The sequence below is a fragment of the Schistocerca cancellata genome, chromosome 3 (genome assembly GCF_023864275.1).
Source record: "Schistocerca cancellata isolate TAMUIC-IGC-003103 chromosome 3, iqSchCanc2.1, whole genome shotgun sequence".
Lineage (NCBI taxonomy): Eukaryota > Metazoa > Arthropoda > Insecta > Orthoptera > Acrididae > Schistocerca > Schistocerca cancellata.
In genome coordinates this window covers 419,420,103-419,447,594 of record NC_064628.1, presented here as the reverse complement: position 1 = coordinate 419,447,594, position 27,492 = coordinate 419,420,103, and the positions used below count along the sequence as shown (strand labels likewise).

Below are 27,492 nucleotides of genomic sequence, written 5' to 3'. Positions count from 1 at the left end.
TCTCATGGCAGACCTCTCCAATATCGATTCCCAAAGATATGCTGGCGTGACTCAGTGACCCTGCCTTTGCTGATGGAAGATGTGCCTTTGGTGGTATGAAGGGTAATGTGGCTACTACATGATGGTGCTCCAGCTCACTGTCCTCTTTGAATGTAGAGCTACAATACTATTACACACAAGTGTGTCCTCAACTGTGCTTTCAATCATCTGTATTACTAAGCCACTGTCCCAGAACCCGGGACCTTGTACCAGTTGCAAGTTTCTTATCTTATAGCTTCCAGGAGCAACAAAAATTTTATTTTCATTATTTTGCATAATTATTGATCAAATTTAAAAAGCTGCCATAATTTACTCATTAAGAAGTATATTCTTGTATTAAAATTTTAACACAATAAGACATGTTGTTACTGTTAAAACTGTGAGTTTTTGTCTTGGGGCAGCATAACTCACAGTGTGCAGATACCTGGACTTAATTCATCCAGTATTTGAGAATGAGAGCACTTAGCAACTACCACCAAACTTCACACTTGATTTCTAACCTTAGCAAAACTTTCTCGCTGGCAGCCCTGCAGCCAGGCAACTAGTGTGAGTTTTGGTGTTCTCTTAAAGATAAGTCATTTTAGATTATAAAAGCATATAGTTTAGTACTGATTACATGGTAAATAGTTGTATTAGTGTGCCTTTTAAGCGTACCATTAATGGTTTCATTTTTCTTTACGTAATATAGCAGAAAACTCAAAAAGATCGTACAGTCATATTTTCTGTTTACGTTTTTCCACAGCAAATCATAGAATTTCGTTTAGTTGTTATTTGCTCTCTCCAGCAATTTAACTGCAGTGTACCTCTTCATTATTTAACTCACATTTCCGTAAAGTAGCATAAAGTTTAAGTTGTTGTTTCAGAAACTTTGCACTGTTGTTTTTGTTTGCACACAGTTGCGTATAGTCCAAATTTGTGGAACATATTTTCGTGTTTATCTGTTAATTTAACTGACTTATTCTTAATAAACTATTACATTTATCATGAATGAAAAGTGCTTGACTTGCCGTAGAACTGTTAGGTTGGGGCTTTGGTGTGACGAATGCTGTAGTTTTTTCCATGTGGGTGACTATAGTGGCATGGGAATAGGGGAAGTAAATGAGACTCATCAGTGGTTTTGTAGGATACATAGTAGAGATAGGAAGATACTAGAACAGGAGGGGAAAATTGCCACCCTACAGGCTGAGTTAGACAAAGCCAAAGGAGATCTTGACAGGTTAAGGAGGGAGAAGGGTAAAGAGAGATGGGAAGTGGCAACAGGCAACAGGAGGAACAGGCCTAGAACTTTGTCTGACTGCTTTGTGGTGAATGTGGAAAATAGATTTGACCAGTTGCTTCAGTTAGAAGCTGTTGAGCCTCAAGCAGTTGCAGGTGTAGACAGGGCACAACAAACTTTCAGCAGCAAATTGAAAAGTAAGAATGTAGGGAAATCAGAAAGAGATAGAAAGTGTTGTTGTTAGGCAGTTCCCATGGAAGAGGTGTTGGCCAACTTTTGCAAGATGAACTAGGATCAGAATACCAGGTCACCAATTTTTTTAAACCTAGTGCTGGTCTGGAGCAGGTGACAGAGGATTTAGGATCACTTTGCAAAGATTTCACTAAGGAAGACACTGTGGTTATAGTGGGTGGGCCAGGTAATAGTATTGACAGATCTGGGGTACAGTATAGAGTGTGACCTGGCAGAGATTGTGTCAGCATTGAAGCATACTAGTGATGAGTTTCTATCTGTTCTTGGGCCCCATGACTGACCTCATTTGAACTCTTCTGTCAAGAGAGTTAATTTGAAGTTGGAACAGCTGCTTATGTCGGGTGCAGGGTCACACATTGGTGTGGTTCCTGTTGATTCTCTCAGTAGATGGGATTGTACTAGGCATGGCCTTCACCTCAACAGGAAGGAGAAGGGTAAACTGGCTGGGAAAATAGCAGGAAAGTTAAAGGGGTGAGGCACTGTCATGAGTGATAAAATACCAGTGGTTATAGGGTTCAGAAAAGACCCTTTTTTAGGGTAGGGAGGACAGAAAGAAACCAAATTTTAAGAGAGGTTAGGACTGAGACAAACCTTCAGTTTGAGAAAGAAACCAAAAAACAAAACTCTAGCTTATTACACCAGCATAAACAGCTATTGGTTAAGAATTTTCAACAATCAGCAGGTATTTCAGCTCTGTGCAATTTTGTCATATGATGACATGATTAAGACCGTGGCTGTTGTTTGAAGACAAATGTTGATGGTGTTGGGACAGCAACCAGCCACAAATTTACTTTCAGTTCCTTTATTCAAAGGGTACCGTTACCAGTTTCGAATCATTGTGATTCATCCTCAGACGGTTTAATCTGTAAAAAACACACCACATGTCATAAAGAAAGCGTGTAAACCATCTGAGGATGAATCACAACAATTCAAAACTGGCAATGGTACCTTTGAATAAATATTAAGCTATCAGGCATCATCCAACTGGGAACTAATTACATGTGGGGTCCCACAAGGTTCCATTTTAGGGCCCTTACTTTTTCTTGTGTATATCAGTGACCTTTCATCAGTCACATTATTAGATGCCAAGTTCGTTTTGTTTGCCAATGATACAAACATTGCAATAATTAATAGCAAATCAAGTGTAGTCTTAGAAAGATCGGCTAATAAAATATTTGTAGACGTTAATCACTGGTTCTTAGCCAATTCTTTGTCACTAAACTTTGAAAAAACACACTACATGCAGTTCAGAACTTGTAAGGGGTGTCCCATGAGTATATGCCTAACATACAATGACAAGCAGATAGAAGAAGTGGACAGTGTTAACTGCTTAATCTCTATTTGCAATGCGAATTGTGTCAGACATAGGGGATATAAAAATGAAAAAGCTGGCGTACTATGCTTACTGTCAAATGGGATTATTTTTTGGGGTAATTCATCAAGCCAAGCTAAAGTTTTCCGGGCACAAAAACGTGCAGTAAAAGTTATATATGGTGTGAACTCAAGAACATACTGCAGAAACCTAGGGAACTAGGGATACTAACTACTGCTTCCCAATATATTTACTCCTTAATGAAATTTGTCATTAAAAATATATCACTTTTTCAAACCAATAGCTCAATTCATGGGATCAATATTAGAAATAAGAATAATCTTCACAAGGATTTAAAGTCACTTACTCTTGTACATTATGTGCATTATTCAGGAACACACATTTTCAATAACTTGCCAGCAGCCATAAAAAGCTTAACAACCAATGAAATTCAGTTTAAGAGAAGCCTAAAGGATTTATTGGTGGCCAACTCCTTCTACTCCGTTGATGAATTTCTCAATAGGACCAACTGATTTGTGTGTGTGTGTGTGTGTGTGTGTGTGTGTGTGTGTGTGTGTGTATACAGGGTATTACAAAAAGGTACGGCCAAACATTCAGGAAACATTCCTCACACACAAATAAAGAAAAGATGTTATGTGGACATGTGTCCGGAAACGCTTAATTTCCACGTTAGAGTTCATTTTAGTTTTGTCAGTATGTACTGTACTTCCTCGATTCACCGCCAGTTGGCCCAATTGAAGGAAGGTAATGTTGACTTCGGTGCTTGTGTTGACATGCGACTCATTCCTCTACAGTACTAGCAACAAGCACATCAGTACGTAGCATCAACAGGTTAGTGTTCATCACAACCGTGGTTTTGCAGTCAGTGCAATGTTTACAAATGCGGAGTTGGCAGATGCCCATTTGATGTATGGATTAGCACGGGGCAATAGCTGTGGCGCGGTACGTTTCTATCGAGACAGATTTCCCGACAGGAAGATGTTCGAAGCAATTGATCGGCGTCTTAGGGAGCACAGAACATTCCAGCCTATGACTCGCAACTGGGGAAGACCTAGAATGATGAGGACACCTGCGATGGACGAGGCAATTCTTCGTGCAGTTGATGATAACCCTAATGTCAGCGTCAGAGAAGTTGCTGCTGTACAAGGTAAATTTGACCACGTCACTGTATGGACAGTGCTATGGGGGAACCAGTTGTTTCCGTAACATGTACAGCGTGTGCAGGCACTATCAGCAGCTGATTTGCCTCCACGAGTACACTTCTGCGAATGGTTCATCCAACAATGTGTCAATCCTCATTTCAGTGCAAATGTTCTCTGTACGGATGAGGCTTCATTCCAATGTGATCAAATTGTAAATTTTCACAATCAACATGTGTGGGCTGATGAGAATCCGCACACAATTGTGCAATCACGTCGTCAACACAGATTTTCTGTGAACGTTTGGGCAGGCATTGTTGGTGATGTCTTGATTGGTCCCCATTTTCTTCCACCTACGCTCAATGGAGCACATTATCATGATTTCATACGGGATACTCTACCTGTGCTGCTAGAACATGTGCCTTTACAAATACAACACAACATGTGGTTCATGCATGATGGAGCTCCTGCACATTTCAGTCGAAGTGTTCCTACGCTTCTCAACAACAGATTCGGTGACCGATGGATTGGTAGAGGCGGACCAATTCCATGGGCTCCACGCTCTCCTGACCTCAACCCTCTTGACTTTCATTTATGGGGGCATTTGAAAGCTCTTGTCTGTGCAACCCTGGTACCAAATGTAGAGACTCTTCGTGCTCGTATAGTGGACGGCTGTGATACAATACGCCATTCTCCAGGGCTGCATCAGCGCATCAGGGGTTCCATGCGATGGAGGGTGGATGCATATATCCTCGCTAACGGAGGACATTTTGAACATTTCGTGTAACAGTGTGTTTGAAGTCACGCTGGTACGTTCTGATGCTGTGTGTTTCCATTCCATGATTGATGTGATTTGAAGAGAAGTTATAAAATGAGCTCTAACATGGAAAGTAAGCTTTTCCAGACACATGTCCACATAACATATTTTCTTTCTTTGTGTGTGAGGAATGTTTCCTGGAAGTTTGGCCGTACCTTTTTGTAACACCCTGTATACAATATAACTTTTGCACCATTTTAGTGCAGTAATGTGTTCACTGTAAATGTGTGTGTGTGTGTGTGTGTGTGTGTGTGTTGTGTGTGTGTGTGTGTGTGTGTGTGTGTGTGTTGTGTGTGTGTGTGTGTGTGTGTGTGTCAAGTACAATATAACTTCTGCACCATTTCAGTGCAGTAATGTGTTCATTGTAAATAAGTATTTTAGTAGTTCTATTACATGTTTATTACCTCATAAATAAAAAAATAACCATATATTTATTTTAAATTCAGTGCATTAGTGTTTGTAAAATGATTCTTTCGTATAGTTTTCATTAAAAAAATGACGATCATTCCACTTGGGACCTGTGGAATGGTACATTAGCTTATTTGTTTTAGTTGTAAATATTTGTCATGTATTATTGTTTTTTTGACATGTTCCACACCCTGGAGGACCTCCTCACTATGGATCAATTGGAATGAAAGTAAATCTAATCTAATGTAAATGCCACACAAAATGATAGGAAGCAAAAAGTTTATCACTTAGTAGATTTTTGGTGTTCATGCAGTAAAATTTCAGAGTCTGCCATGATATTTTAATTTATTATGCTTTACTGCTGACTCTATTTGCAACACAGTTAGCAGACAGTATCCACATATACCATTGGGTATACTTGCAAAATTATATGACTGTGCAACACGTAGTTCTGTAGATAACGTCATCACAGTCATTTAGTTGAGTGAAAAACTAGCTTCTGCTTTAACTGGTATACAGTAAAACTTCAGTATCATGCATTAGGTTTTAATTTATTACTTATTTACTACTAACTCCATTTGTAACTCACACTGCTAACAGTATCTACGTAAATCATTGACTATAGCTGCAAATTTGTGTCATTATATGAGACTTTGTGTCATTATATGACACATATTCAGAGATATGACGTCATTAACATTGAGATGTGTGAGAAACTATCTTTTGCTTAAAACGGAGTGCAAATTATTGAGATTATGTTCATCCAGTCTTTTGTAATGAGAACTTTTGGCAACTTTCAACAGAAGTTAAATACGCTGCCAAATCTCTTCCAAACTTTTTCTTGCTTATGTGCTCAAAATCAAATTTTTAACACATTAACTCATTTGTAAAGTAATCAGATGTTTGAAGCTTTTTTTTTACATTGGAGTTAGAGTCTTCAAAGAATTGGGTGTTTACTGGTGGAAACTGTCAAAGACCTTTTATCTCTAACTTCAAGTAGGTTTACTGCCCTTGGAACGTATTTCTGACCATCTTCAGAAATTTTACCCGTAAAATGAGGGATTGAAGATTATCTTAATACTACTGTACTACAGAATATACAGCTATGATTGGATCCCCCCTGTCCGTATGTTGAATTGTAGAACCCATCTTGGTTTCAAGATGTTGGACACAAAACACAAGACAGAGTTCAACTGCAATTCATTTGTAAATATTCTGGAAATGGCACATTTGTGGAACAGATGACAAATTGTAGGAATTCAGAAGTGTACACCTCTGCTGTTTTAAATGAGTGAAGAGACTAATCCTGGTCCATGACTCTCACCACACCACAAGGGATCAGTTATTACTATGACCATTATGTCAGTTCAGCTTTTGCAATGTTGATTTATTAAGAATTGTTAATGTTAACAACTTGTTATAAAATAATGCACAAACTAAATATTTTTGACTGGTCCAATCGCAGTTTCTGAATATTTTTTCCCCAGGACCTTGAAGCAACTCAGCAAGAAGACATTGATGAATTTATGATTAAATTGGATGGAACAGAAAATAAGGAAAAGCTAGGAGCCAATGCTATCCTGGGGGTTTCACTTGCTGTGTGCAAAGCAGGAGCGGCCAAGAAGGGTGTACCTCTCTACAGGTAAAATGCACTTTCACTATGGTACTGAAAGCAACTGGTGGTGGAATTAATAGAGAATGCTTACCTTTACTTAAATGATGTGACTTCTGTAGTTTACAGGGGTATTTATGATATAAAATTTGTCAATTTTTTGTTTAGAGGATTACTTTTAACTTTTCTTTTTAACTTAGTTTCTCCTGTACAAAGCACTCTCATATGTGCAGAACAAATAAAAACAATAAGTGTTCAGCTAAAAATGTTCCTTATTCAGATCATGATGTTATGTTTGGTATACAAACAGAAAATTTTTGTAATTTGACATTTATCACAAAACCAAAGCTGTAATGGCTGACATTGAGTATGATGGGGTTGGAAAAGTATGTACTGCACCTAAACAGAACTGAGAAGGGGAGCCTGGATTAATTGATTTTTAAAACTTATGGAGTGGGTTGTTGGGCATGTGTAATCAAATATCTTTTGTCATTGGTAGGAAAAATAGCCTTTTAAAGATAAATCACGTCAATAGGTGCCTACTTAGGAACATCTCCACCAGTTAAGGAACATCTCTGGCAACATCAGAATACGAAAACTTATCCACATTAGGTATCAGATGTCACAAAGACAAGTAGCATTGCAATTTAAAATGTCTAACAGTGATCCCTTGACAGATGCAGGTAATTAATAACATAGCTTACTAGTTTGAAGAAGAACGGTTGCCTTTAAACTACAGAATATGTATCACAGAAGACATGCACACAGCAGACTTCCAGCAGCTAGTATTATCCTCATATGAAGAGACACTTTGTCATTCATCCATTGTGTTCTGTTGATATAGTAAAGGATAAGAACTGTCAGTATTGTAGAATAAGTCAACTTATTCATTTAAAAAAGACAGTGAAATCATAGAAACTTAATCTATATACTGTATTAACAGCAAACTATCACTATACTGCTAAGTGCTATTAATGGTTAAAACATCCTTATTTAAAGAAGGAATTTAGGAAGAAAACTGCTACTTTGAAAAAAGCTGCAGTCTCCTCAGTTATACTGTACAGCTGCCGTTTGTCTGCTATTGGCAGCTTAGTATATACTTGATTGCAATGGTATTTTTCAAAGCAAAGTTTACCTGCATCAGTATTTATTGAGTCCTATTTACAGTACATTAGATGTCATGAAGCTTTACAACACTGATATTTGATAACAGATAACAGAACTTTTCAATCCTTGAATCTAAGTATTCAGATAATTTATATAAATAGTTGCTTATAGTGAACATTTTTAATTTTCTTTTGAACGAGTTGGAATTCCCAATTTTTTACTTTACATTACTTAGAAATTTTTTGAGTATTTTCTCACAGGAATAAATACAACCATCCTGCACCCTACACATGAAAATTATTTTTTTGTCTTGTATTGTGACTTTGTAAATCACAGTTAGGTTTTGATTAGAGCTAAATCTCTGCTTTACATAATGCTCTCTCATCCTGGCAAGAGGTTCTTTGATACCAGATGTTAGCAACCCTTTTTCTCAGCTTATTTGGTTTTGTACATAAACAACTACAGAGGAACATTGGGCTCTTAATGTTGAAAGAACAATTTTAAGAAAGAATTCATCTCCTGCTGTGACCTCTAGGAAAATTTCTACCCACTGTTCACCCATCTGTGAATGCTGTGACTGAGTTGCCATTTATGATTCTGTGAGTGTGTACTTCTCACTTTTTTTAGCTAAACCAGATCATTTGGGACATTTTATTTCTGCAGACAAACAATTCATTATGAGGCTCTCATCTTCTTCATGAAAGATAAATGGATTTAGGAATAAACTATCAGTTGCAGTTCCACTTTGTCATAATACTCTTGCTGGAAATGAAATCTATTTTGTAATCACCACTTAAAATGACACCCCATTTTTGTCTAATAAGCTTTATTAGTATTTTATATCTTTGTCTGATGAAGTCAAAAAGTTCTGCTGTTGACGGCCTGCAAACTGTCATCTGTATCATTTTGACTATAGAGATTCGGGACATTGCATAAATTGTTAATGATTTTGAACAGTTATTTTGCCACATTATTAAAAGTACACATAATCTTTTCATTACACAGATCATAATTTCAAAGACTGTTATTTCTTGTATATCCCTTGCTCCTTGTGCACGTCAGTGATATTGGAGTATCCTATGTCCCTTAAACGTGTATAGTCCAGATGACTTTAATAGTTATTTAATAGAAATTGTGGAAAATGCTGTAAATCCAATCCCAGACCTTAGTGTAGGTCCTGCAGCTGCCGTAATAAATGACAAATGATGCACCATGATAAACTGGAGAGAATTACAAAAAATGATATAATAAAGATTGTAAAATCTTATAGACCTTCTGATAATTAGGATACATGGGATGTCCAATAATGCCCTCAAGGAAATCATGTATGAAATTGCTGATCCATAAACTGTGGTAATTAATAAATGTTTTACTGCTGGTGTCTTTCCAGACTCTCTGAAACTTGCATGGACAGTACTGGTTTATAAAAAGGAATACCCAGCCATGGCAGCAAGCTTCAGACCCATATAAATTATTTTGGTCCTTGCTAAAGTCATTGAGACTGCAGTGAAAGTCCAAATATCAAATTACTCTTCACACATGCACAGCATGGACTCTGGAAAGGCAAATCTACAACAGCAGCAGCAGTAGGTTTGGTTACTAGAAGAAAGCTTAGTTTTGAGAATGAAGAATCTGTAGCACTGACACTTTGTGACCTTACTATGGCATTTCACTGCATTCCTCATAAGGTACTCCTAAACAAGCTCAGTAAATATGGAGTTGGGTGGTACTGTTCTGGCAACCTTCAAATCGTATTTGGAAAACAGAAGACAGATTGCATCAGTTCAAGGAGCACTATCACATGAACTGAAGTCGGAACACAGTGTGCCACAGGGATCAGTAATGGGCCCCTTCCTGTTCCTAATATTTATAAATGATTTAAGCTCTCATGGGCAGGACTTGCAATTCACAGAAGACACAGTTCTGTGCTCAAAAGGCATTGGTGTCAGTAAGGCTCAAGAACAAGTAGATGCATTGCATGATGCATGACACAGGACACTTGTCCAGCAGTAGCTGTTAAAATTAAGTCTCAAACCATCTATATACTAAAATTCAGTCATTGGAGGCGGTGAAATTTCAAGGACAGATGTCACAAAATTTACCCCAAAAACACTGTACAGTTTAAAAGAGTTATTTGACAGTCAAACAGCAAATTGAACTCCCTAAACAATTCACTGCTATATGAAATGAAGTGAACATATACTTTTTTTTAATTTCTCACTGTGTATGCCATTATGTGTTATGCTGTACTTATGCAAATTTGTTCTGTATTATTATGCATACTTGTGCTAATTTGTTTTCATATTATAATGCTTGTGCAATCTTAATCTTTTAACACTGACACAGTCTATCCATTTGTGACTGGTGAACAATGTAGATATGGTAATAAATGGTGATAAACATGCTTTGTGCTTAATTATTTTAAATTAGCTGAATTATTATTTAAACAATGCAAACAATATGAAAAGGATAGACTGCCACTCACCACAATGAGGTGCAGATACGCACTATGAGAAAGAACATAGAAATATTTTCAGCTTTCATGCAAAGCACTTATTGCCTAGAGACAGTGGTCATGTGTGTGTGAGTTTTTGTAGTACAAAGGTGTTACAGTTTTACTTCTGAAGAAGGACTTAGTCTGAAAGCAGAAAATATTTCTACTGTTCTTTTCCATTATGCCTGTCTGTGGCTCAGTGCCCCCCCTCCCCTCCCATGTGCCATGTGGTGACTAGTAATCTTTACTTTCCACATTGTTGAAGTAATCTTTAATAGTGCATTTATTGTTAGCTTTAACGAGTTCAGTGAAATACTGTATTTCATAAATTCTTTTGTGATAGAAACTGTGTGTGTGTGTGTGTGTGTGTGTGTGTGTGTGTGTGTGTGTGTATGCACATTCACCACTTCCAGTAGGAAATCAGATGTGAGTTAAATAACTTTTTCTTCTGGAATGGAAGAATATAATTAGAATATTTCTGTTTCTGATATTACAGGCACATTGCAGATCTGGCAGGGAATTCTAACATCATACTGCCTGTGCCAGCTTTTAATGTGATTAATGGAGGAAGTCATGCTGGTAACAAGTTAGCAATGCAGGAATTTATGATATTACCAACTGGAGCAAAAAACTTCACAGAAGCCATGAAAATTGGTAGTGAAGTTTATCATAACTTAAAAAGTGTGATAAAGAGTCGCTTTGGCCTTGATGCTACTGCTGTAGGGGATGAAGGAGGATTTGCACCAAATATACAGAACAATAAGGAGGCTCTGTCTCTTATATCAGAGGCTATTACAAAAGCTGGATATACTGGACTTGTGGAAATTGGAATGGATGTTGCTGCATCAGAGTTTTATAAGTAAGCTTTGCTGTATTAACACAAATAAAATCTTTTTAAGGTATCTGTACATAATTTAGAGATATTGACCATGTTAATGTAAGATGCACAATAACTGTTTACTAGTCTCTGAAAAAAGGGCTGAGGGATAAACCAGTAAGAAACATGCTTCAATGCATACACTCTGTACAAAAAATATTGTAATGAAAAAAGCAGATTAGAATTCATGATTAGTCTTGGAGAATAGTTGCCCATATCCTCTCAACAATGAAGGTCATCAATTGGATGTCTACGTTGAATACTGAAAGTGTTTTGTATTACTGCCAGATATTTTCCAGAATTTTTGCCAGCCACACAAGAAAGGCCTTGGAAAAGAGACATTTTATTAGTGTGCAGAATATGAGCTGCTTCTCTGTGCAGCATCATGTTTTAAAAGAGGAAAATGACCTGTAATTGTGAAACTAAAATTTCATTCTCTTAATTCAATTAATACATTATAGTCAGTCTTAATCCATTCTAGATTTGGTTCATAAACCAAAGTTAACAAAGAAATGTTTTAATGAGCTGTGAAACAGCAAGGAGTGACTATCCAGTTCATTCTTATAACACTCCCTCATTTCATCTCAGGTTGCTAACAACACATACACAGTACATACACGTTACAATAATTACAATGATAATCTTATAGTCCCCCCCATGAACCACAGACCTTGCCATTGGTGGGAAGGCTTGCGTGCCTCAGCGATACAGATAGCTGTGCCTAGGTGCAACCACAACAGAGAGGTATTCTGTTGAGAGGCCAGACAAACTTGTGGTTCCTGAAGAGGAGCAGCAGCCTTTTCCATAGTTGCAGGAGCAACAGTCGGATGATTGACTGATCTGGCCTCGTAACATTAACCAAAATGGCCTTGCTGTGCTGGTACAGCTTTACTATATGGTTAAATGATGATGGTGTCCTCTTGGGTAAAATATTCCAGAGGTAAAATAGTCCCCCATTCAGGTCTCTGGGTGGGGACTACTTAGGAGGCCGTTGTTATCAGGAGAAAGAAAACTGGCGTTCTATGTATTGGAGCATGGCATGTCAGATCCCTTAATCGAGCAGGTAGGTTAGAAAATTTAAAAAGGGAAATGGGTAAGTTAAAGTTAGATATAGTGGGAATTAGTGAAGTTCGGTGGCAGGAGGAAGACGACTTCTGGTCAGGTCAATGCAGGGTTATATATACAAAATCAAATAGGGGTACTGCAGGAGTAGGTTTAATAATGAATAAAAAATAGGAGCACGGGTAAGCCACTACGAACAGCATAGTGAATGCATTATTGTAGCCAAGATAGACACGGAGCCTATGCCTATCACAGTAGTACAAGTTTATATGCCAACTAGCTCCGCAGATGATGAAGAGATTGATGAAATGTAGGATGACATAAAAGAAATTATTCAGATATTGAAGGGAGATAAAAATTTAATAGTGATGGGTGACTTGAATTTGATAGTAGGAAAAGGAAGATAAGGAAAAGTAGTAGGTGAATATGGAATGGGGATAAGGAATGAAAGAGGAAGCCGTCTGGTAGAATTTTGCACAGAGCATTATTTAATCATAGCTAACACTTGGTTCAAGAATCATGAAAGGATGTTGTATACATGGAATAGCCTGGAGACACTGGAAGGTTTCAGATAGATTATATAATGGCAAGACAGAGATTTAGGAATCAGATTTTAAATTGTAAGACATTTCCAGGGGCAGATGTGGACTCTGACAACAACCTATTTGCTACGACCTGTAGATTAAAACTGAAGAAACTGCAAAAAGGTGGGAATTTAACACTTTGGGTCCTGAGCCATTGCACGCGGGTGTCTACCATAAAGACTGGCTGATTTTAACATATTTTAAACTACTACAACTCATGAAAGGTTTCAGTTATAGCAATAAAATTACTCTTATTGAAAAACCTAGACTTTCTTGTTTAAAACCATATATAATACCTTTCTCTTGAATTAATACATACTTTTGACAAACGTTATTATTATAACATTGTTTTTGAAAAAAGGAAAAATTGGTCAAAGGTATATTCCTGTATTTTCTAGAAGGATTTTTTTTATTTTACACAAAAATTGTAATTATGATGGATACAGTATGTCTTATCTACAGTAACCTCCTGTAACTAATTTAGGATGCAATTTTGCTCTTTGTGTGGTAAAATTTGAAGCGCGGCATTTTGCACAATGCTACTTTACATTCACTACACCGGTAGCTTGTGTCTTTTCACCACACTTTGCCAGAAACTTCCTTATTTCCATAAGTGTAACTCCTTTCCACTTTGATAATGAGCAGGTGGGTGAAAGGGAATTTGTGCTTCATAATTTCCTGATGCATTGTTGAGCATACAGGTTAGTTTGTTCCTTTATATGTTTCATCATACTGTCTGTCAGGAAATATGAAAAAAATTGTAGAGGTGCACTGTTCTGGTCTAAACTGACAACATTGCATATTCCAAATTGTCCTGAGAATAGATCGATATCTGGTGCACGATCAGTAGTCGTCCAATCTTCCTCAGAATCGGTGCGGCGCGCACGTGTCGGCTTCCTCCTCGCAGTTAGTCTCACTCGTTCTTCAGGCACAATATCGATGGGATTACTTGGTGCTGAACTGCTTGGACACCTGCTCTCCTCTTCTGAGTCTATCAGAGGAGTACTATTTGCAAATAAAATCATAATTACGTACTGAGAGTTTTTTCAGTGAAAATCTGAACAAAAATTATAGATGTTTTGTTGTCAGAATTATTTACCTGAAGTGCCAGAAACTTCTTCTTGAACATAGTCCACATCATCATCAGAGTCATCTACAATATCTTCCTCTGACAAATCAACATCAATTTCTTCTAAATCACGATACAACTTGCGAGCAATTTCTTCGTCCGTCAAGCCACGCTTCGCCATGTCGACACTACTGAGACCGCGCGGGAAAAAATCACTGCTCACAAAACCCGACAAATAAAAAGGGAAGCACACCCTTCCACAGCATGCCCGCACTGTCTAGTGACCAATACACGAACTACAGTCCACGCAGCGCCTCCCAGACAAGCAGGAGCCGTAAGAACACACAAAGGAAAGAAGGGGAAGAACTAGAACACGCGTCCATAAAATTACGGGCGCCGGACTTTCGGGCAGGTTGCACATGCCCGTATTTTTATGGGCATCAGCGTCTACCGTATTTACTCGAATCTAAGCCGCACTTTTTTTCTGGTTTTTGTAATCCAAAAAACTGCCTGCGGCTTAGAATCGAGTGCAAAGCAAGCGGAAGTTCTGAAAAATGTTGGTAGGTGCTGCCACAACTAACTTCTGCCGTCAGATATACGTAGCACTACACAGGCATCCTTTGTAGCCACAAAGATAAATACTGGGGCCAAAACCTCTGCGTCAGTAAATAAAATAAAAAAATACATTGGAAGACGAGCTTTTTTTCTCCACCCGAGTTTCGACCACTGCATTTTCATACATTATCCAACGAAGTAAATACAAATTCCGTATTGTTCATCTTCGAATGTAGCAGAATTTCAATGTACTACGAAAATCCGACTGGCAAGACTGGGATTTTTGTCAATATGACCAACTCTACATTCTGAATTTTTTCCTACCTGTCAGAAGAGATGGTTGCTAATAGGAATCTGATGAAATGTGAATCACATGCAGTATTCTCTTCACCATAAGAATAATATGAATATAAACATTTTGCCGTGTATTCTTTCGTGTTTGCTTCTATCTCACTTAAATCCTGTCTGCCTAATAAACTACGAAACTAGAGTGAGACAACAGCAAATGCGGAAGAATATACGTATCGTGTCATGTTTATATTCGTATTACTCTTATGCCTAATAGTGATACAGTCAGAAATTAAGCACGGCAACTGACTAGATTTTTAAAGCTAAGATGACTAAATTCTGTGCAGAATTTGATGTACTAAAGAAGCGGCTGCAAAGATTTTCAAACGGAGAAAAATTTTCGCCAAACTCTCCTTCATAACATGTTCTATCATACGCAGTCTATTATTTGGTTCTTGTTGATCATTATCAAAGAAAGCAGCAGTGTAAGTAACAACAAATAGCAGTCTCTTGCCATTGTTTTGGTAATGAGACGATTCCTCTCTTTTTTTTAATTGTAGGCGGCGGTAGCAAGCACAAAAGCAAGCCATGCCGCGAGCAGCGACAGGCCGTAAACACGCACTATCAGAATGCGACAAACAATGCATGACACAGTGTAGTAATGCATTTTCAGCTTAGAGTGACTGACGTAAACACCTATAACATAGAAAATGGCACTCATCAGATCAAAGCAAAATAAGCAATCGATTCAAACCAGAGGAAGCACGTGAAAAAGGAAGGGTATCCATATAAATACGGACGGAGCACCTGACACATAGCAATGGCTACCTGGTAAAGCTTAAATGCTAAGCTAACAACTCGAACCAAACTGCTGTAGCTGTATCGTCATTCATTCGACCTAAATTGTGTCTTATATTACAATGGACCAACTTTGTTTCAATTTGGAGGTGCGGCCTAAAACTTTTCTCTCCCCTTGAATTTCTAGTCTCAAATTTCAGGTGCGGCTTAGATTTGGGAATTTTTTTTTTCCTTTATTTCGAGTCTCATTTTTCAGGTGCGGCTTAGATTCGAGTAAATACGGTACCGTATTTACTCGAATCTAAGCCGCACTCGAATCTAAGCCGCACCTGAAAAATGAGACTCGAAATCAAGGAAAAAAATTTTTCCCGAATCTAAGCCGCACCTGTAATTTGAGACTCGAAATTCAAGGGGAGAGAAAAGTTTTAGGCCACACGTCCAAATCGAAACAAAGTTGGTCCATTATAATATGAGCCACAATTTAGGTCGAATGAATAACGATACAGCTACAGTAGTTTGGTTCGAGCCGTAAGCTTCGCAATTAAGCATTACCAGGTAGCCATTGCTATGCATCAGGCGCTCCGTCCGTATTTATACGGGTACCCTTCCTTTTTCACGTGCTTCGTCTGGGTTGAATTGATTGGTTATTTTTCTTTAATCTGATAAGTGCCGTTACTTTGTTATAGGTGTTTCGTCACTCTAAGTTGAAAATGCATTATTACTGTGTCATGCATTGTTTGTCGTATTCTGACAATGAGTGTTTACGACCTGTCGCCGCTCGCGGCATGGCTTGCTTTTATACGTGCTACCGCCGCTTGCAATTGAAAATAAATAAATAAATAAAATCGTCTCATTAGCAAAACAGTGGCAAGAGACTGCAATTTGTTGTTACTTACACTGCTGCTTTCTTTGGTAATGATCAACAAGAACCAAATAATAGACTGCGTGTGATAGAAGATGTTGTGAAGGAGAGTTTAGCGAAAATTTTTCTCCGTTTGAATATCTTTGCAGATGCCTCTTTAGTACATTACCTTCTGCACAGAAATTAGAGTCATCTTAGATTTAAAAATCTAGTCAATTGTCGTGCTTCATTTCTGACTGTATCTCTAATCGGCATAAGAATAATACTAATATGTATATTCTTCCGCGATTGCTGTTGTCTCACTCTAGTTTCGTAGTTTATTAGGCAGACAGGATTTAAATGAAGTAGCAGCAAACACAAAAGAATGCATGATAAAATGTTTATATTCGTATTATTCTTATGATGAAGAGAATACTGCATGTGATTCACAATTCATAAAAGTACCTATTAGCAACCATGTCCTGTCACAGGTAGGAAAAAATTCAGAACGTAGAGTTGGCCATATTGACAAACATCCCAAACAGTCTTGCCAGTCCGATTTTCATAGTACATTGAAAGGCTGCTACATTCGAAGATGAACAATACGGAATTTGTATTTACTTCGTTGGATAATGTATGAAAATGCAGTGGTCGAAACTCGGGGCGTAGAAAAAAGTTCGTCTTCCACCTTTTTTCTTTTTTTAATTTATTTACTGACGCAGAGGTTTTGGCGCCAGTATTTATCTTTGTGCCTGCAAAACATGCCTGTGTAGCGCTACATATATTCGACGGCAAAAGTTACTAGTGGCGGCACCTACCAACATTTTACAGAACTTCCGCTTACTTTGCACTCGATTCTAAGCCGCAGGCGGTTTTTTGGATTACAAAAACCGGAAAAAAAGCACGGCTTAGATTCGAGTAAATACGGTAAGTGTTAAGGAGATGGGACCTGGATAAACTGAAAGAAACAGAGGTTATAGAGAGTTTCAGAAGAGCATTAGGGAACAATTGACAAGAATGGGGGAAAGAAATACAGTAGAACAATGGGTAGCTTTGAGAGATAAAATAGTGAAGGCAGCAGAGGTTCAAGTAGGTAAAAAGATGAGGGCTCATAGAAATCCTTGGGTAACAGAAGATATATTGAATTTAATTGATGAAAGGAGAAAATATAAAAATGCAGTAAATGAAGCAGCCAAAAAGGAATACAAACATCTCAAAAATGAGCTCGACATGAAGTGCAAAATGGCTAAGCAGGGATGGCTAGAAGACAAATGTAAGTATGTAGAGGCATATATCACTAGGGGTAAGATAGATGTTGCCTACAGGAAAATTAAAGTGACCTTTGGAGAAAAGAGAACCACTTGTATGAATATCAAGAGCTCAGATGGAAAATCAGTCATAAGCAAAGAAGGGAACAGAAAGGTGGGAGTATATAGAGGGTCTATACAAGGGTGATGTACTTGAGGACAATATTATAGAAATGGAAGAGGATGTAGATGAAGATGAAATGGGAGATATGATACTGCGTGAAGAGTTTGATATAGCACTGAAAGACCTAAGTTGAAACGAGGCCCTGGGAGTAGACAACATTCCATTAGAACTACTGATAGTCTTGGGAGAGCCAGCCCTGACAAAACTCTACCATCTGATGAGCAAGATGTATGAGACAGGCAAAATACCCTCAGACTTCAAGAAGACTATAATAATTCCAATCCCAAAGAAAGCAGATGCTCACAGATGTGAAAATTATCGAACTATCAGTTTATTAAGTCATGGCTGCAAAATCCCATCACGAATTCTTTACAGACGAATGGAAAAACTGGTAGAAGCTGACCTCAGGGAAGATCAGTTTGGAACAAGTGAGGCAATACTGATCCTAAGACTTATCTTAGAAGATAGATTAAGGAAGTGAAAACCTATGTTTCTAGCATTTGTAGACTTAGACAAAGCTTTTGACAATGTTGACCGGAATACTCTCTTTCAAATTCTGAAGGTGATAGGGGTAAAATACAGGGAGCATAAGGCTATATACAATTTGTACAGAAACCAGATGGCAGTTATAAGAGTCGAGGGGCATGTATGGGAAACAATGGTTGGGAAGGGAATGAGACAGGGTTGTAGCCTAGCCATATTGTTATTCAATCAGTATATTGAACAAGGAATAAAGGAAACAAAAAGAAAATTCAAAGTAGGAATTAAAATCCATGGAAAAGAAATAAAAACTTTAAAGTTTGCTGATGACATTGTAATTCTGTCAGAGACAGCAAAGGACCTGGAAGAGCAGTTGAATGGAATGGACAGTGTCTTGAAAGGAAGATATAAGATGAACACCAACAAAAGCAAAATGAGGAAAATGGAATGTAGTCGAATTAAATTGGGTGATGCTGAGGGAATTAGATTAGGAAATGAGACACTTAAAGTAGTAGATGAGTTTTGCTATTTGTGGAGCAAAAAACTGATGATGATTGAAGTAGAGAGGATATAAAATGTAGACTGGCAGTGACAAGGAAAGCGTTTCTGAAGAAGATAAATTTGTTAACATCGAGTCGTTTCTGAAAGTATTTGTATGGAATGTGGTGGTGTGTGGAAGTGAAACGTGGACGATACATAGTTTACACAAGAAGAGAATAGAATCTTTCGAAATGTGGTGCTACAGAAGAATGCTGAAGATTAGTTGGGTAGATCACATAACTAAAGAGGAGGTACTGAATAGAATTAGGGATAAAAGAAATTTATAGCACAACTTGACTAGAAGAAGGGATCGGTTGGTAGGACAAGTTCTGAGGCATTGAGGGATCACCAATTTAGTATTGGAGGGCAGCATGGAGGGTAAAAATCATAGCGGGAGACCAAGAGATGAATACACTAAAGAGATTCAGAAGGATGTAGGTTTCAGTAGGTACTGGGAGTTGATGAAGCTTGCACAGGATAGAGTAGCATGGAGAGCTGCATTAAACCAGTCTCTGGACTGAAGACCACAACAACAACAACAACAACAACAACAACAACAACAATCTTATAGTTAGTTTATCTAAAAATATTTGATTTAATGAAATATTATTGATTTACTATTGAGAAAACCACATGAAGGAGAAATTTTCAACGAGCAAGCAGGCGTTTGGTTCTTAATTGGTATAGCTCATTTGAAAGCCCTCATTCCCCTCTTTTAACAAGCATTTTACTTTTTCCAAAAACGTTGTATTTAAAAGGTTATTTGTATTCAGAAATTTTGTTTTCTAGAATGTTTGAATGTTAAAATGTACTTCTATCCAAAATGTATTACCACAGTTTGACAGCTCCGATTTTTCAGTTTCCAAAACTGTAATTTTTTCTCAAAAATGACATGTTAGCTTTGAGAATTTCATGTAAAATTTGGGAATCCCCTTTTACAGTTAACTGCTCTCCTATAACATAGTACCTTAGCAATAATTTTGCCATTGTCTAATTATTCTGTTTTTAGCTGCATATTGTGCCTTTGTTCCGTTTAATTTTCCTGATTTTTATATTCATACCTGCAGTGGGATTTCGATTTTACGTTTTTCATGATTGTACACCATAAATTTATAACCACCATGAAAAACCCATGAGATAATTGCTTAAAATTCCTCAATTTTATTTTTCTTCCTAGTAAGGATTGCCTCGATTTTACATTCTTACTCAACATCTTGCTTGACTTCATCCTGTTTTCTTCCTATTAATATGCGTTGAGACTGAACAAGTCATAAGTGGCACGAAAGACAGATGGTTCACACTGTGAGTGGTGGCAGAGTTAAGGGAATATTGTAGGCTGTTTTGGAGAGGAGAGACATGAGAGAGGAAATGCTGACAAAATCCACATTCAGTGTTGCCAACACAATTTGCAACAATTCACTTAACTTGGCAGTATTGATACTACTGCTAGGTTGCGGCAACTATAGGAAAATAGGACATGCAAACAGCAAGTGTTCAAAATGTTCTGGACAGATCCAATACGTGATGAAGGGGCCTAGCTGCCACCTATTCTTGTGCCACATATAACTCAATCCATTTTTTTGCATGTATTTTCAATGTACTGTATTCAGCAACAAGACTGATCATCAACCTTTTAAATTCAAACACTAAGGCTCGTAGAATATGCTCGGTCAGACTCAAGGAACAGTCATTTACAGCTAGTGAGCTCTTATTGGCTGGGGACTTGTTACGTCACCCAACAGCCAGTACAGCCACCACACCACACTAACACACATAATAAGTTTACATACCCTATGAAACATTCAAAATTCCTAAAGTACTGGATTATAAAGTGTAAACAAGCACAGATGCTATAAATCAAAGTCGCTGTGAGAATTTCATTCTTCTCCTAGGTAGCAATTTTACCAAAACTCGTAATGTCAGCTGACAGAACCAAATCACAAATCCATAACCAAACAAGAAAGAAATTTCAAAATTTTACATCATGTAATAGACCCACTAGGGAAAAAGCTGGTTTTGACACTAGTGATACTGTAGAATATGAAACTGGAAAGACTAACACTTTTGTTTATGATGTATGAGGTAATTGAGCCATTTACCAACACACTACTGCCACAAATTATACCTTACAACATGCAGTTTTGAGGGTTCTTTCATTTTATATTCCCCTCAGAAACAGCAAAAATTTATAGGCTGCATGGTGAAACAAACTGAAAACTGTGAAATACAGTGAAAACTGCCAGATTACAACATCCTGGATGTTTAGCAACCAGTAAGGCACAGTGACATCACTCTAGTGCAGTGGCTTTTAGCATATAAGGTGAAAAACAGCAAGCTTACTTGGCAGCTTGTTGCAAAGTACAGCTGATGTGATCAGTGTATAGCAAATGAAGTGTCCACGAGTTCTACTTAGGTTCAATTCAGTAGTTATACCTCATATACACTTCACTATCGTAACTAATTTTACTTTCAGTCTTTCTGGTCAGAGCCTGTAACAGAATCTGGAATGTATCATGCCTCTACCAATGGCAGCCATCGTAGGCTACTCCATATGCTACATTCAGCAGCTCAGTTAACAGAACATGTTCAGTGAACAATTGTGCGATGGCTTGTGTGTCTTTATTGCAGTCTTCAGTGGTGTTTAATGCATTGTGATGGCAGAAAGAATGTTACAAAGTAACAGGTTGCTGTGACAGAGAAACAGTGAAATCATAGCAGGCGTAACTTTATTTCATATTCATTGGAAAATCCAGGGTGGAATGAAACAATATAATGAACAGGACAGTTGTTACTCACCATATAGCGGAGATGCTGAGCCGCAGAAAGATGTAACAAAAAGACAGTTGGAAAGTTAACTTTTGGCCAACAAAGCCTTTGTCAAAGATAGACAGCATAACACCCAGACACACACTCATGCAAACGCAACTCACACACACATGATCACAGTCTTTGGCAGCTAGACTGGCTCCAGCTGCCAGCCTCTCATGTGTGTGTAAGTTATGTTTGTTTGTATATAGGTGTGTATGCTGTCTATTTTTGATAAAAGCCTTGTTGGCTGAAAGCTAACTTTCCAATAGTCTTTTTGTTGTGCCTTTCTGTGACTCAGCATCTCTGCTACATGGTGAGTAGCATCTGTCCTTTTTGTTATATTGTTTCATATTCATTGATATAAAAAAGTACCATATGTGCAAATGGCACACATTGACAACACTGCAAATTGCTCCACTTCGACTACTCAGCACAGTGAACAAGGAAAGTGTACACGCAATACACTAGAGGTAACTACACTCACATCGCCAGAGTATACTGCACTGCCATTGGCTACAGAAGGAACATACACACCCCCGTGTTAGATTCCAACAGTTTTCACCATACTTTACAGCTTTCAGTTTAATTCACCATGTTCATCATTTTTTGCTTTTTTCTGGATGATCACAAAGGAAAGAGCTCTCAAAAGTGTGTGTTTTGACATATAATTTGTAGTTGTAGCATGTCAGAAAATAGCTCAATTATCTTGTACCCAGATGCCAACTACAGTTTTGTGCCAAGTTTTACTTGCTGTTAAACATTTGTGATTTTTTAAGAACTCATGAAATTCATTACCTCAAATTGTTGTTTAAACATTGTGTTATACATTTAATTTCCTTCACTTTTACAGATTTTGTACAATGTAATGGTGAGGATTACAGTTTTCAATCATATGTGTCAATTACATATGCTTTTGCTCGTATTTTTGGGGTTATAACATTTTCCTTGATTCTGAATTTTCCATGTTTTTGCATTTTTTAAGTCTGGATCACACAAAAACATAAAATAGTTGTCTCACTGTAACAATCTTGTATTACAGTAAATTGTAATTTTCATAAATTGTAATTTTCCAAATTATGCTCATCTAAAAGAAAGTATAGCGTGCAAAGTCTCAGATAGTCTATGCTCAAGGGAGAAAATGTAATTTTCAGTTCATGTTAGCTGTCACTGTGTATGAGGGTTGGAACTTTAATAGTAGTGGCGAATATTTATTTACAACTTGCACAAAGAAGACACATGTTTCAAAGTTTCACAGCATTGTGTATAACCCCTTACCAGCAATGTGGAAGTCGTAGGACACATTTAGCAGTGCCAGATGTGTTGATACATCGAGTGGAGCGGTCTACTTCCTGACGAATCTCTGTAACAGTTCTGAAATGAATTCCATAAAGTGGTTCCTTCATTTCAGGAATCAAGCCCCATCGATCGACCAAATCAGTTGCAAGTTAGTACCACACGAGACCTGGCATTGTCCTACAAAATGATGGGCGGATCCTGCAGAAAGTGTCACTGCTTCTTTCTCTAAGCTGTTCATTTTTGGAACACAGCATGCAATACACCACAGTCTCAGGACTTAAGCCCTTGTGCTTACAACTTGATTCCTAAGGTGAAGGAAGCACTTCTTTGCATTCGTTTCAGAACTGTCACAGAGATTCGGGAAGTAAACCTCTCCTCTCGAACTATCAACACAACTGGCACTGCTAAAGCTATCATATGAGTTCCACATCACTGACAACTGGTTATACACAATTCTGGTGAATACTCTGAAGGACAGTAAAACTTTGAAACATTTATCTATTTTGTATAAGTTGTTAAAAATATTTGCCACTATTAAAGTTCCAACATTCGTAAATATCATGTAAGTGGTCTGTGTTTTGTGACCAAGATGTAACCATCTATGGGACAATATGAAGGATGACATTGATAAGTATCATGTAGTTTTCATTTAGCTAGTGCCAAACTGTTAAAATGTGAAAGCATTATGTCCGTCAACATTGTGTAAAGGAATATATTAGTCTGCCACCTGTGAAGTTTGTAGATTTTTGTTAATCAGTGTAAGTGACTGATTATGTCAAATATTGAGACTCCTGAAAGTTTCAAAGCTGTTCACCAACAAGGGAACATTTGGTGGCAATAAATATTAAGAGATTGAAAATCAGTTGCTGTAGTGTTGCATATTTTCTTTTACAAACATCCGTCAATCCTATATAGCAGGAGAATGGCTCAACATAACAGTTTGTGGCTTGTGTTGCCCTTGGAGTCTTTTGTGATGGCATGCTTCAAGAAAATCATTTTGGTTTACAAGCCCTCTTCACTTTGAGAAAAATACTTGAGCTGACTCCGCCACCATCATCAGGAGTCAAAATCACTGACTGTTGGTGCTGGGTCAGTGTTATGCTTACATAGATGCAATAGCAGTGTTTAGAACCTTCCAGAGAGGACTAGAGTTACATATGCGCAGACGGCAAGTAGGGCAGCTCATAGCAGCTGCATCCTGCCACGGAACCAAGTGATGTCATGTGGTGTGAGGGGCTGGTGACACTTTTGAAACTGCTGCTCCCATTCCCTACAAGTACCAGGCCACCATCTGTGCTTTGATTGATGTCCAAAGCCTGACAAATGCCTTACTAAGCGTGTACTACTGATCTCTGTTAAAATTATTGCTCTTTACTCTAATTTCAGACCTTCCTTTTATATCAGAATCCCAATTTGATGATGTTAGAGACAAAACTGTCATCTTTTCAAATTGTTTTTTATGTTCGTTTTGTAGGCATTTGTTGAGCCACAGCTGAATTCTCAAGTTCCCTTTGCCTAATATGTCATGGGTGCTCTGCACAGAAATCAGCAGGTGGAAGAGTTTGTGCTAAATGCTACCACATTTGCAGAGGGCACCAGACACTATACATGCCAGGAACCCAAAGACTTATGTTGTCTTTAACAGGGCAGAACATATCTCATGGGCTTGGAGGCAGACTGGTACACTGGTCCCAGTCCACATCATTTCTGCATGCATCCTATTTTGCTAATCACTGCTCCACAGCATGGAAGGAATGCAACAGCTTAGCATCCTTCACTGATTCACAAGGTGTCTTTCATCGGTCGCACTTGAAGCTTTTGCAGTTTTTCCTTGCCGAATCTGAAGCTAACAAACTGGGAAGATCTTATTGAATGTTATGGAACCATCGAAGACAGGGTTATAGGTATGCAAGCTTACATGTGGTGGCCAATGTCTGAAGAACTGTTATTTATGTGCACTCCATAATCTCAGTAAAACAGACAAATGACCAGAAGATTATTCAAGTAGCAGACATTATGCAAAGTGAGTGTTTACAGTGAAGTTGAAAGTTAATGAACAGTTGCTAAAAATAGTTGAAGGAATTGAAATTCAAGACCTACCAGAGAAGAATTTCAGCAGATAAGCCTGAGAGGTACCGGTCAATGGAATGCTAAGGATATCATCACCATACTTGAATGACAAACCAGTGAACTGATAAAGCAGTCTGCAATTGTTGGTGAGTACATAGACTTGTTGGTAACAAAATTACAGGTACTTAGAGCACACTCATTTATATCCAATTGTGAATCAAAATCACTGAAAAAATTGAAAGAAAATCCAACCCTGGAAAAAGCAATTCTGTTAATGGACTTTGCTGAAAACTACAGTTTTATAATTCAGAATGAAATTCAGATTTACCACTGGACAAAAAGCAGCTGTACAATCCATCCTGTGTGTGCTTATGTGGTAAATGAAGAAAGTAACTCATTAATAGTGAACCATTGCTTTATAAGTGCTGATATGCAACATGATTTGTAAATGCTGTGCAGAAAGAAATGGTTAAGTGGCTGGCAGCGCATTACACACGAATGAAGAAAGTGCAATATTTGTCTGATGGATGTGCTGCTCAATATAAGAATAGAAAAAGCTTGAAAAACATGTGTCGGCACAAATATGATTATTTTATTGATGCTGAGCATTCCTTTTTTGCTACTAGCTACGGTAAATCTGTGTGTGGTGGTTTGGGAGGAACTATAAAACATATGTTGAGAAGAGCTAGTTTTTAACTAGCAAACAATGCACAAATAATGACTGAATCTGACCCCATACCCCTTCATGATGAATGACTGAGGATGACATGACAGTTAGTTGACTATCACATGGGCTTCATGGCCTGATTGTGTGGTTCCCTTTTTTCTGTTTTTGTATTGTCATTTTTATTATTATTAATGAATTCACTTGTGGGTAACTTAAGCACGACCCCCCCCCATATTCTTTCTGGTATTCACGTATATTAAAACAGTGTGCATTGTCTACCTGCTGTAAGAATACCCACTGTCACAAAGTATTTTATAAGGGCTGAGTTTGTGGGTTGATGTCATCCTTCATAGGACTTAGAATATGTCAAATTTTTGATAAAGATTTGGAGGTGATCTTTATTGCTTTGACTTTGATGGTTTATCTTTACCATCACTTAAGCACTGAAGAGTAGGGATGTGCTTCTCGGTGATATTTTTAGCTTGTATATCCTTTCTTAGATAGTATGGGAAATGTAAATTAACAAAGATGGAACTAATGGTCTTCCTATTACAAAACCATCATAGAACACTTAAATGAAATGACAGCGCATGAAATGTATGCTGTTTAAGTAATATAAATCAAAATTACATCTATTATCTTCATTAAATAGGATGGGCTGCAGTTGAGTATTGTGTATGACTAGCAACTGTGAAGTCAAAAAGGGCAGAACAATTATATAGTGAATACATTGCCTTGTATGAAAATTTAATAGGCACCACTAATAGCATGACCAGTATAACTGCATAAGATCAGTACTGTGAACCATGTAGTAGTTAGTAGCTAGCAGCTAAGAAGAACCATTGTATAAAAAGGGGGATACGTCTGTTGTCAACAACTACCACCAAATCTCTTTTCTGACTGCCTTATCCAAAATTCTTGAAAAAGTAATGTATTGCAGAGTAGCTTCACACCTTTGTAAAAATGAAAGTTTTAACAAAATGTCAGTTTGGTTTCCAGAAGGGTTTTTCAATGGAAAATGCTATATATACTTTCACTAATGAAATATTAAATGCTCTGAGTAACCGGAAGTCACCCATTGGGATTTTTTGTGATCTATCAAAGGCTTTTGATGTGTAAATCGTGGAATACTTCTTGATAAGCTCAAGTACTGTGGTATGAATGGGACAGTGCTCAAATGGTTTAAATCATACCGAACTGGAAGAGTGCAGAAACTTGAAATAAGCAGTTCACATAATATGCAAAAAACTGGTGACTTCTCAAACTGGGAAATAATCAAGAATGGGGTGCCGCAAGGTTCGGTCTTGGGTCCTCTGCTGTTCTTAATATATGTTAATGACTTGCCATTCTATATTCATGAAAATGCAAAGCTGGTACTTTTTGCCAATGATACAAGTATAGCTATCACACCCAACAGACAAGAATTAACTGGTGAAATTGTAAACGATGTTTTTCAGAAAATCATTAAGTGGCTCTCTGCAAATGGGCTCTCACTAAACTTTGACAAAACACAGTATATACTGTTCCACACAGTAAATGGAATGATACCATTAATAAATATAGACTTCGATCAGAAATCGGTAGCTAAGCTAGAATATTCAAAATTTCTAGGTGTATGCATTGATGAGGGGTTGAACTGGAAAAAACACACTGAGGATGTGCTGAAACGTTTGAGTTCAGCTACTTATGCTATTAGGGTCATTGCAAAT

The 27,492-nt window shown here is 37.7% G+C and overlaps 1 protein-coding gene across 1 annotated transcript in view; it reads left to right on the top strand.

The window, feature by feature from the left end:
* The window catches only part of LOC126175167 (enolase-like), a 121,301-nt gene that overhangs the window by 40,893 nt on the left and 52,916 nt on the right, over positions 1–27,492 (top strand). The window contains exons 4-5 of the mRNA XM_049921756.1: positions 6,692–6,846; positions 10,914–11,276. Of these exons, the coding sequence (XP_049777713.1) occupies positions 6,692–6,846; positions 10,914–11,276 (518 nt within the window). The remainder of the gene's footprint in view (positions 1–6,691; positions 6,847–10,913; positions 11,277–27,492) is intronic.